The sequence below is a fragment of the Citrus clementina genome, unplaced genomic scaffold (genome assembly GCF_000493195.1).
Source record: "Citrus clementina cultivar Clemenules unplaced genomic scaffold, Citrus_clementina_v1.0 scaffold_7, whole genome shotgun sequence".
NCBI lineage: Eukaryota > Viridiplantae > Streptophyta > Magnoliopsida > Sapindales > Rutaceae > Citrus > Citrus x clementina.
In genome coordinates, this window is record NW_006262075.1 from 17,419,958 (window position 1) to 17,432,900 (window position 12,943).

The window sequence follows — 12,943 nt, forward strand, 5'->3', positions numbered from 1 at the left end:
TAGTGAGATAAAAAGAGGGGTTCAAATATCAGAAGTGTATTTAGCCCGACCCGAACTTACAAAAAGCCCCAGCTTGGTTATTAATCTTAAAATTTACTTTTTATTTTCCTAATTCCACCATTTTAATTCTAAATGCATCCATCTAAAAATGTTGAGGCCTAATCCAAACCCCACCAAAGCATTTAAAATTCAAAATTTAAACTATTAAAAATACTTAAAATTTATTTTTTTTCAAAATGGAGCTTGGAATTCCCATTAAAAAAAAAGGGGGCTTGGAATTTGGAAAAAGTCCGGGCATGGAGAATCGAGTGCCGAGCTTTCCCTGGCCGGGACTTAAGTCAAATATGGCCAAGCCCGGTCCAACCCAATTGACACCGCTAATTGAGCTTTGGGTGTAGAATCAGATCAATTTTTTCTTTTTTTATCATTTTAAAATCCCTTATTGTAATCTTTTTTCATTTTCAATGAAATTAAAAAAGATGAAAAAATCATTTTAAAAAAATCAGTTGGTGGGTCTTGCCCACGGCTGGTATCCACCCAAATCGAATCTCGGATTAAAACGAATCTTTTCTTTTACCCTTTTGGTTGTGATCAAAACGAATATTCACATTCCATGCTCTGAGGTTTTAAGCAGAAACCTAGAGCTAGAAGAAGCCAAAAAGAAAGAAAGCAAGCAAGAGTTTGGGAATTGAGAGTTAAAATGGGCGTCACAAAAGAAAAAGTTGAATCTACTTTGACTTCAAAACTCAACCCTTCTCATCTTGTAAGCTCTTCTTTTACAATTTTTGTTTTACTTTTCGAATTATGTATCTTTTATTTTTATGCTTCATCACATTCACATCACCCACATATTGGATTGTTGATATGCCAGTTTAGAGTTGGAAAATAGAAAAGAAATAGAAAAATCAGAGTCTGGGTTCAGTTTTTTTTATTTAATTTTGGATTGGTTTTGGGTTTGTTTCGATGCATTGGTGCTTTATGTAAAGTTTGTAACTGGTAGACTTCATATGTTTTTAGTACTCTTAAGACCCTTTATTTGAACATTGAATAATTTTAAAAAGGATTGTGGAGTAAATGAGAAGGTTATGATTTGGATGTAGAGTAAATAAGATTTATGTCAATTAGTTACTTAGTTAAAAAAAGAATCTTAAAAATTTTGTGGTGTATACTTTTGTAATTTTCTCTCTTCTTGAATTCTTAAGAAAGGTTAGTTCATATTTCCAATTCGTGGAATCAGTTATCATATAAATCCTTTACGTGTGCAGTGAGCGATTGTTTCCCGTGTGATTTTTTAAACTTCATGCGTGTAATTTTAGATATTGGGTTGGTGGGATGGAATGGTTATATATCCATCTACAAGCATTTTGAACGGCAGTATCTACTGTTTATGCTTTACTCCGTCGATGTAAAATCCCCTTTGTAGGATGGTGGATTGCGGATGTGTTCTTTCTTGTTGTTATTGGAGTGGTACTTTTAGGTTTTGCTTTGTTAGAAATATGGTATTGCCTGTTAGAAATGCGAGATATGGCATCATCATATTGAAAGGTCATCCTCACCATTGCATTACATAGCATTTTTTGAACTAGCAAGGAAATCCATGACATGAAAGTAATTGTTCTTTAGGATGTTATATGACGTTCTCTCCAACCGGCTTGGGATTACTGATTGACGTAATCTGCTTAGCTTTGTCATGACACCAATCATTTCTTTTGTAGTTAATAACTTATTCTGACTGTTTTAATGTGCATCGCTAATTTTATTACCCTTGGTGTTTGAATTGGCTGCTGCTCGAATACATCTTGACTCGTAGTGTCAAATTGTCAATGCAACTTAGTCAATTCCTCAAGATGGCTGATATTCTTATAAATTTAGTGTGCTTGGACACCGCAGTCAGTTCCTGCACCTTTTTTTTTTTTAATTGCTGTAATTGCATCTGTAGAATCAACATTCCTTTTTACTAAACTAATCCTTTTTTTTTTGTCCGTCAGGAAGTGATTGATACATCTGGTGGGTGAGTATTTTCATGCAAACTAAAATTTAGTCCTAGTTCGTATGCTTTGAGCGACTTTCCTTGCCGTTCAATTTCCTGAATGTGCTCTGATTGGCTTTCTCAGATGCGGTGCGAAATTTGAAATTGAGATTGTATCAGAACAATTCGAAGGCAAGAGGCTGCTGGCGAGGCACCGGCTAGTGAATGCTGCCCTGGAAGAGGAGATGAAGCAAATCCATGCTCTCTCTATAAAGAAAGCTATGACCCCGGAGCAGTGGAAACAACAACAAGAGTCTAATGCTGCTGCTTAAAAACATGCTCTTCAATATTACAGTCATCGCTTCAAGCTGAATGTGACTAAACTATAAACATAAAATGCATTTGGGAATAAATTTAGCACTTCTTGTAACTTGGATCAATTTACTTAGTTATTACTGAATGTTCAAACTCTTTTAAAATTAACAATTTAGGCAACTGCTTTTCTCAAATTTAATGTGCTTTCTGTATCATGCTATTATGGCATCAATTTTGATCTGAGCCGCCCTACATATGAGCGTAGAAGCTTTCTCAATTTAAATTCAGTGACAGACAAATTATTTATAGTCTCCTTTTCATATAAATATCTGTAAATCAAGACCTTTTTAATTTTGATTTAAGTTGGATAATAATTTATATATTAATAAACTGCCTCAAGATTGAAGCTGGCCAAAATGCAAAAGAAGGTCCTTACCTTCATGGTTTGCATGTGTGGCTTTTAGAAGAATGATTTTGTGATGTGATATTTTACTTTTTATTACTAACATCACATTATTATAATTTCAATATGATTAGAGATGGTCAATGGGCCAGGCCGTGCCGTGCTGGTCTGATCCATCAAGCAAGGATCATATGTGCTCGTGCCTGTACTATACTGTGTTTACTATGTGTTTTGTGTCGTACTTAATTTTTTTTAAGCTCATCTTGGCACACGTGCCGTGGGCCGTGGCATGTCGTGCCTAAGAAAAAAGTTCAATAAATTTTTTTCTTTTTTTTAAAAAATTTTTTAAGAACGCATGTCAAACTATTAGCATATTTTTTTTCAAGCCTATATATATATATATATATATAGATTTATATGCCTTTATTCAAATTTAATAGAATAAATTTTTTTCAATAATATTATAAATTTTTTAATACTTAATAACAATAATAATAATAATAATTTCTTAAGGGTTAACTTTATTGTTAACTTGGATTTATATAGAGTCATAAATCATGGTTCACAATAACATTAATGCATATTTATAAAATCATGATATTTATAATTTTATTCATTAAAATCATGATATTAATCATTTGTTTAATAAATTATAAATATAAATAAATTATAGAACTTTTTTTAAACTAATATTTAAATGAATTTAAAAAATTCAATTTCAAGTTATTTGTAAAATCATAAATTTTAAATTTACTTTTATTAAAAATAAAATGTGCTTATTGTAAATTTTTTTTATCGTACCGTGCTTAACCCATCTCTAATCGTATCGTTTTTTTAAGGCTCGCGTGCTTAAAATTTTAAGTGCAGCTCAACCCACGTGTGTGCTGTGCCGTGCCACTTACCCCACCAAATTATGCTCGTGTTATGCCATGCTCTACGAACACATGGCGTCTGACCAATTGGCCATATCTAAATATGACAAGGTTTACCTCGAGTCTCCCTCCCTTAAGATTTGGGAAACCTCGACCACATATACAGAGACCTATCCTCTTATGCTTTTAATTTTAAAAAGAAAAAAAAAACGCACACAGCCAAAATTTTAACATAAAATATGAAAAAGAACAAAATTTTTTAATGAGAAAATAACAGAAATCATGCTTAATGAAGAAAAAAAATAATTATGAATTAAACTATTCCAACCAAACAAATAGGACAAGGCAGATACGTATATAATAATGCAGGCATAATTAAGTTAACAAGACAGATAGAGGAATCAATATCACAGATCCTGAGCTTTTCAGTATGAGCTTACAACAGAAGCAAAACATTTTTTACATGTTATTGTGATTGGATTCATGGCCACTAAGCTTGTTCAATCACCAATCCCAGCTCACAAAGTGCTTCCACCAATAAGCACCAGAGCCACAAAAAAGATAAAATCTAACAGACTAATCCCAGCCACACATTCATGGACTAAAAGCACAAGCTTTAGATCCATTTACACTGCCAAGGTTGCAGAGCAAAGCTCTGGCTTAATTGGAGATGACAGAGAGACACGCGATTCTTCGGACAAAAGGACACTTACCCAGATCAAAACAGAGCTTTTGCAAGTTGTTCAAGGTATGCCCATTTCAAAATTTGGTCTCATACTCTCATATTCACGTGCTTTAGCATTTACTTAAAATGAGATGCATTTACATAAATTATAGGAATCAATAGAGGAATTTTTGGGGTCCCATCTGCTAAAAAATCTGAGATTGAAGCATTAGTGGAGTTGCTAGAGTCTCAGAATCCAACACCACATCCTACTGCAAACTTAGACAAGGTGAGTTTGGTATTTTAAGTGATTTTTGTGGAAGTGTTTATTAGCATGGTAGTTAGTAGTTATGTTTCTGTGATGGGTAGGTAGGTGGAACCTGGAAGCTAGTTTACAGTACAATTACAATATTGGGTTCTAAAAGAACAAAGCTAGGATTGAGAGATTTCATCACACTTGGAGATTTTTTCCAGTCCATTGATGTTGCTAAGGTATTTATGGTAATTTATTTATTTTTTCATCAATTGTGTAAAGTGTAGCATCATCTGTTTTTGCTGAGTTTCGATATTTGTGATGCGAAAAAATGGAGGGTAAAGCAGTTAATGTGATCAAGTTCAATGTGAGGGGATTGAATCTGTTGAATGGGCAGCTGACAATTGAAGCCTCTTTCAAGATTGCATCTAAATCGGTTAAAGCTTCAATCCTTTTTTGTTACTTTGATTCTAATTCCTTTTTTCTCTTTAAAGTTGCAATAAAACTTCTGCTTAGTTTTAAAGGCTTCTTTTCTCAATTTTGCAGAGGGTTGACATTGCTTATGACAACTCAACAATCACTCCAGAACAGGTAAGCTCTCCTTTAAGCACAACCAATTCATACAAATGCATATCCTATATTTTTCTTCAAATACAAATCATACTGTATAAATTATGTGCATCAATGGGCATATTGTGTCACACGCACAAGGTCTTTTGGGTGATTATAAAAGCATTACATTCTCTATATATGTGTTTTGCCTCTTTGACTCTAAATTCATTTATTTTCTTGTTTGGAAAACAATAGCTGATGAACATGTTTCGGAAGAACTATGATCTTCTGCTTGGTATCTTCAATCCGGATGGTTGGCTGGAGATTTCGTATCCTTTTTACTTTCTCCTGGTTGAAAACTTGATACTGAAAAGACAATATTGTGCTTTCTTAATTCCTTGATTCATTATCATAGATATGTTGATGATACAATGAGAATAGGGAGAGATGACAAAGGCAATATCTTCATATTAGAGAGATCATCTTCAGCGGGAGAAAATGTGGTGGAATAATCAAACTCGTTTCCACGTATTTTCCAGTCATTATGAAGCTCAAAATACTATACATTGTTACGAATTCTTACTAGTTATGCTCAACTTTGGATTTGATTCAATCCAACAATTTATATTTTTAGGCTGCATATGAAAACATTAGCAGATTAGTCTATAGAAATAGTAGAATATTTTCTCAAGTCCTGTGTTCTGTTGAGCAACTTCATCTGTCTCTAGGCAATTTCTATGTACACCCCACTTCAAATGTTCATCTCTTTTTACACATACGTCACAAAATTGAACATTATTAAAAAAAATTAGCTTCTGTTTATAACCAAGATATTGTTCACACAGATATTATTAAGTTCTTTGATCTTATTTGATAAAATAAAACTAAAATAACTGAGATTTAAAAATTTTGCCTGTCGTGACGAAGAGGACAAGTCAGAGAATAGCAGAGATTGAAAAAATTTTCAGTCTTTTTGTGTGGATTTACAAAAGTTATTGAAGTTAAAATATGGCATCATTGGCATGGATGCATGGGCATGCATAATTTATAATGTAGATCAATCCCATTGAATTATTTAAGGTACAGTTTGATGATTATGTTTCAATTTGGGTAAATACATAAGCAATTGGTTATGCTATTGACCATGAACGAATGAATTTATCTTCTTTTAGGCAAGGGAAATAACCAATAATATGCATGATGTTATTTTAATGATGAATTTAAGAAAATGCTGATCCGTTTTAACCAAAAAGGTAGAAAGTAACCATTTTGACGTTAAAAATAACAAAAAATGATTTTAATTCATGGATGAGCTGAACTTTTTGTGGACCTTTTAAAACGATGTAGTTGATAGTTATTATATAAGAAAATATAAATAATTAATTCTTAACTATACATAGTTACAAATGTGCACTTAGTAGAAGACTATTGAAAGATAAGTATTAAGTACAACTCAACTAAACACTAAATTCAAATTCGAGCAAAATATTATTAAGAAGTACTAATTGAATGTAATCTTGCTGTAAAATTGAGTTTGGCTAGTTTGTTTCTCTATGATTTAAGATGTGTCTTAGAAAATTTTAAAACAATCTAATTCGGTTTCATTCGATTAAGATTGAATTTCTTTGTATTTTCAGTTTTGTTTGATTTTTTTGGAGAATCGTACGGGAAATTGTTACCTAATCTTATTTCATGTGATAGGGGTGCCTAGGGGCCTACCCAGCGACGATAGGAAAGAGGCTTTAACTGTTTTGGGCCTTAAATTGCTTAAGTTGGCCTTTTAAGCCCCTTTTTTATTTTACGTCCAGCAATATATAATATATTAAGGCCATATTTGATTAGAAGAAATAAGAGAAAAGAAGAGAGAAAATCTTAATTTTATTATTTATTTTAATATAAAATTCATCATTTTTTCTTTATTTGTTTGTCAATTCCTCTCCTGTTCTCCTCCTTTCCCTCCTCGCTCCTCCTTTCGTTTCTTCAAACTAAATATGCCACAAGGATAATTCATAAAAGGACAATAATATATTTAGGAATATATTGTTATTATTTTTTGAATAAGAATTTAAACGACTTTGCTTCTTTACATTAGTGCATTTAATTTCTCTGTAATACATGACAAATTTGAGTATGTTGTAGAAAATATAAAGTAGTCAATAAAGTGCAAAGTGTTGCGCCCAGCAAGTGTGCTCCCCCAAAACGGGGAGTAGGGATTCCATCTCCAGGAATGACCCTCAGAAAGTGTGCTCTCCCAAGAATGGGGAGTAGAGATTTTACCCCCAAGATTGGGCCCCAGAAAATATGCTCCCCCAAGAATGGGGAGCAGGGATTCTATCTCAAGATTAGGACCCCAGAAAATATGCTCCCCCAAGAATGGGGAGCAGAGGTTCCACCTTTAGTAATGGGCCTTAGAAAGTATGCTTCCCAAAAAATGGGGAGTAAAGAATCTACCCATAGGATTGGGGCCCCAGAAAATATGTTTCCCCAAGAATGAGGAGCAGATGTTCCACCTCCAAGAATGGGCTCCAGAGGTTCTACCTTTAGGAATGGGCCTCAGAAAATATATTCCCCCAAGAATGGAGAGTAGAGGTTCCACCTCTAGGAATGTGCCTCAGAAAGTGTGCTCCCCCAAGAATAGGGAGCAGGGATTCAACCCCTAGGATTGGGGCCCCAGAAAACATGCTCCCCAAGAATGAGGAGCAGAGGTACTATCTCTAGGAATGAGCCTCATAAAGTGTGCTCCCCTAAGAATAGGGAGCAAGGATTCTACCCCCAATAATAGGGCCTCAGAAAATATGTTCCCCTAAGAATGAGGAGCAGAGGTTCTATCTCTAGGAATGGGCCCCAAAAAGTGTGCTCCCCAAGAATGGAGAACATGGATTCTACCCCAAGAATAGGGCCCCAAAAAATATGCTCCCCAGAATGGGAAGCAGGAATTATACCCTCAAGATGAGCCCTAGAAGCCATGCTCCCCAAGAATGGGGAGTAGAAATCATGTTCCTCGAGGAACATGGAGCAAGAATTAGGCTCCATAGGAATGAGGAGCAGGAGTGGAGGATGGCAGAAGTCATGGTTTTAGATAGCCCTTGACCCAATTCTAGATTATGGATTGTACAAGAAAAGCCAAACCCAAGTAGAGGAGCTGTCGTTGAAGATCAATAGAAGGGCATTGCTTGGCCTAAAAGCAAATTAAGTAGAGTTTGACTCGGATACAATTTATAAAAATGTAGAAATACTTTGTAATTCAAATCTTAGAGGATAGAGTTCAAGTTAGGAAATGACTTTATCTATAGAAGGCTATAAAAGTAGAGGTCTCTCATTGTGTAAGGTATCGAAAAAAAAAAATAGCAAAGAGAGAGGGAGTCAAGTTGTAAGTGCGATCTTAATAAAATATTTTACAAGTGGGCATGGTTCGGAATTAAGTAGAGCCGATTTAAATCGGTTATTTTATAAAAAGAACCGAATAAGAACCGAACTCAATAAGAACTGAACTCAAACGGTTCTTTTCGGATCGGTTCGGTTCGGTTCGGTTTTTTCGGTTCTAGGCCTATTGGACCTATTTTGAATTTTTAAATTTTTAGCCCATTGGGCCTCATGAATTTAATAATTTTTTTCAACAATTAATTTATCCTAATTTTATTACAAATATTAACAATAAATACAAAGTATTCAAAACACATTTTATCACTAATATTTTACTAACTATTAATAAGATACTCCCAAAATATGAAATATTAAAATTTCAAAATACATAACGAAACTCCAATACTCCATCTATATAAACATAATCATAATCTTATAAAGAGAAATAACATGTTTGATTTGAATAAAATCATGTTTGATTTGAATAAAATCAAAAAATAATTCGGTTTTTCGGTTCGTTTTTTTTTACAAACGGTATATTCGGTTTTTTTAAAAAATAAAAACCGAACCGAATTAGAAAAAACCGTCGGTTCGGTTTGGTTTTTTTAAGACTACGGTTTTTTTGCCCACCCCTAAAATATTTATCTTTCTCTGCCTGTGGACGTAGGCCAAAAGCCGAACCACATTAATTCTCTGTGTCTTTTCGTTATATCGCCCCCACGTAAATTAATTTTCTAAGTTGACTAGAAATTTGCTTCAACAGAGTAATTACTAGTTATTTCCTCTTAAAGAGAATTGAAGTTTTGTATCGTTCACTAGCAATAGCAGCATCAAAATTCTATGCGTTTACCAAATTAGAACATAACAAAATTGAGAAAACTGTATTTCCAAAAAACCCATCAAAATTTATATTAAAATAATCATATACATAGACACACACATACATACATACATACATACATACATACATATGTATATACATACATTATACACATGTAGAGAATTTAATATATATTTCCATAACCACTCTTATTTTAACTTGCTTTGCTTCTCTCAATCTACATAAAGAATGAAAAGATTTCCAACCACTGCCATTTTCTTACTTGTGCTCTTCATCACCACAGGTAAATTTGTTTAATCTCAGTCTCTTCTAGATCCATTTTCTTAATAAATTTGTTGAAATTTGTACAAACTATACATGAACATTATTACGAGACTATATCAGTTCACTTTGCGGTGAGAAAAACAAGCACAAACTAATTAATATACTTACAAAGAAGGAAAGAAAATCTTTTTTTTTTTTTTTCATTTAGAGGTTATAAAAAAATTATCACATATATGTTTGAGTTTCATTCTCAAGCACGAAAAAAGTATGCAGAAAAATTTGGATTTAATTTGCGGATATCTACACCTAAAATTTCTCGTATATAAAAGTCTAAGAGAACTCAATATGTTGATTTATAAAATTTCTAATCTGAATATGTTGATTTATTTTGTTAGCAATTATGATTGATTTAATCAGGTGATAGATATCAATTTTAATATGTTTTTATTTATTTATTTATTTTTACGGTGGTGGTAGGCAGTCACAAGCTACGGTAGGGAACGCTGATGACTGTACTGAAACGTTTTTGACACCCGAATGCGAGCAGGATTCCTGCGCAAATGCTGAAGGTTAGTGCATCCAATCGAACCATTATTGTCATTCTACTCAACGTATTAAATAAGATTAAGCAACGTAATAATTATATCTACCTATCTTTCTTTTTATTTGAATATTTTTTCATTTTATGTTCCCACAAGTTTAGGTTCAGTTGTAGTGGTAAAAAGCAGCATTCCTAGAGTTTAGGCAACAAACTTCAATGCTTCGTTCGAGTTCAAAATTTTGTGTGATTACTTTCCAGTGATAAACATAGAATGAGAGAAGAAATTTGGTGCATGCATCGTTTGTATTATGTTAAGTTATGAATATATGTTTGTCACTCGAACGTCATTACACAAAATTTATCAAATTAATCCTAAAAAAAAAATAATTCTTACAAACAATCTTGAGAATATTATTGAAAAGAAAAAATATTTATTTATCAAATTAATCCTAAAAAAAATTTCTTTGATAAAATTAAATTTTTTGTTGTTGTTAACGTCCTTAAGGTTATTGCAATAATATTATTATAAAATATAAGATAAAATAAATTATAAGAATATAATATAACCGACAACAGGAGAGACTTGAAGTATTTTTTAATATAAGGATTAAAAGAGTATTTACCCTATGTAAAACAACAAATAATAAGAGGGTTTCAATAGGATGAAAGAGTGGGGCTATTGGCACCACCTCAAAACTCCTCTTAAAACCCTCTTTTTTAATATACCTCATTAAAATTTCGAAAAAGGTGGGACTATTTGAACCCACCAAACTATTAACTATTTATTAAACTCATTTTTTAAAATATTTTTATGATTAAAATTACCTTAAATTAAATTACAGTTACGGGCATTAAAATACAACAAAAAAAATAGAATTTTTATTCTTTCAACCCATTTTTACATTCAATATAATTTTATTAGATCCTAATTATATTTTTATTAAGTCATTAATTTAAAGGTGTGATTATTCTGTGAAGCCATATATTGTTGTTAAATGGGCACATTTCGATCAAGGTAACTAAGTTGGGCCAATCTGCATTTGCACTTGATCTTTGTTTGCGGTTGACAATTGATACATAAAGCAATTCTCTCTCTCTCCCAATTTTTTTTTTTTTTTTTTTGAAAAGTTAGAAGTTGGGGCTAAAATTGTCGTTGAGACAGCATGTCGTTTTGAGTCCTGGGTACACCGGTCGCCACAGACACATTTCTTTCATCTTTGCTCCAGCGATTGTTTTAGTGCCACAGATCCATATTGGGTTATGCAAAAATTGATCACATATGTATCACAGTTGAGTACGTTTTTTAATTGTTTTCGAATGCTATAATATAGAAGTTATTGTGATCATCTTCTAATGAAAGCAAAAGAAAAAAAAAACTTCCTTAAAAAAAAGAAAAACAATGAAACATTTATTAAAGGTTTATAAATGAATTTCATGAGTTTAATGAATAAGATCATCATTATTATAAAAACTCGGTTTAGTAAAGATAGATTAGATATTTAAGTGAGTTTATTGAGTAAAATTTAAAATTTTAAAATTTAAGGCGGGTTTATTTAGTAAATAAATTTAGTGAGTAGTTTAATGAGTTCTAAGAAGTTTTTTTTTTATTTTTATTTTTATGACAATATCATAGTTGTTCAACTAATATTAGCTACCATTTTCATAGCACTTGTAAATCCCTTTGTTCCAACATCTTTGGTGAACAGCCAATTGATTTGAACCGCGGGTATGATATAAGTGTGTTTTTGAAGAAGTTGAAGACATCTTTTGATTCCAAATTGAAAGCCTGAATCACTCTATCAGTCGAAGCCAACGACAAGAAATCATCAGCCTCTGTAACATATATGACTACTAGTTGAGAGAGTTTCAAAACCTATGAAAAAAGAAAGTCTTAAGAATCCAAGGCACGACGTACAATGAATATTATTAAGACTTTTAGCAAAACTAAAAGCCTTCTACTGCTCTTATTCATGTAAGCATGTTGCAATTTTCCTATAAATTCTCATCAACCATTGAGAAGGAAGAGAAAATGGATGTTAATTGTAAATATTGGATATGTGAAGCCCTAAAAAATCAAAAGAAGGTTACGAAATTCTTAAATAAATTTTAAACTCGGAAGGCACGTAGGTGGGGACGTGGGGTGTATAGAGTTTGTCATGTAATCATTTTTCTATTTGTATGTCTTTAAGTGCAACTTCAATTAAGGGTAGAGTTGTAAATAGCCAAAAGGGTTTTAAAAGGAAATTGAAGGATGTAAATGGTTGGATTTTGAACAGCTCCAATCTATTTTGATGAACTTGGAAGTGTGAGATGACTAAAAACATAATGGTAACAAAATGCAATTATAGATATATTTTTTGATAGAGCTATGGAATTGACCAGGGCACTAAAAACAAATGCCCGTGACACAGAAGAATCCAAGGAGCAATTAGAAATGAAAGAGCACATAACGAACCAAACGAATGTTAACAAAAGATGTGTTAGGAATCCAACAGTGACATGCTTTGGAACCTTTGTATGAACTTTTAAAGAGGTAGAAGTGGAAAAAAAAAAATCTAAATCGATTTCTTAGTTTATTTTTTTAATGATATGATTAATCAAATAAAGTTGTTCGAAAAAAATCAATCAATCAAACTTTTAGGGAGTCATATGTTTGAAAGCTTGTAAGCTTTATCCTGACGGTCCTTATCAAAATTATATGTGCGATTGTGTTAATAAAATGGACAAAACATGAGAAATGATTAATCAAATAAGACTAATAGTTTACAATTTCATTTAGAACTTAGTGATCATAAGTCTATATTTCTGAAAAAAAATACAAACCCTCCTTATTAACAGTAATTAATAATAACACTCATATAATGGGAATACGTAATTTTTTGTTTGTTAACATCTCGCGGGTCATT

The 12,943-nt window shown here is 32.4% G+C and overlaps 2 protein-coding genes across 2 annotated transcripts; both read left to right on the plus strand.

Moving 5' to 3' along the window:
* The first annotated feature begins 341 nt into the window (after window positions 1-341).
* LOC18036158 (protein BOLA2) lies at window positions 342-2,516 on the plus strand. The gene is made up of 3 exons (XM_006427822.2): window positions 342-763; window positions 1,989-2,011; window positions 2,115-2,516. Exons 1-3 carry the CDS (start codon window positions 701-703, stop codon window positions 2,299-2,301), a joined length of 273 nt encoding a protein of 90 aa, XP_006427885.1. The 5' UTR covers window positions 342-700; the 3' UTR covers window positions 2,302-2,516.
* A 1,385-nt stretch (window positions 2,517-3,901) lies between these two features.
* LOC18036159 (probable plastid-lipid-associated protein 7, chloroplastic) lies at window positions 3,902-5,807 on the plus strand. The gene is made up of 7 exons (XM_006427823.2): window positions 3,902-4,307; window positions 4,397-4,512; window positions 4,593-4,715; window positions 4,814-4,912; window positions 5,023-5,067; window positions 5,284-5,357; window positions 5,444-5,807. Exons 1-7 carry the CDS (start codon window positions 4,043-4,045, stop codon window positions 5,538-5,540), a joined length of 819 nt encoding a protein of 272 aa, XP_006427886.1. The 5' UTR covers window positions 3,902-4,042; the 3' UTR covers window positions 5,541-5,807.
* The last annotated feature ends 7,136 nt before the right edge of the window (window positions 5,808-12,943 follow it).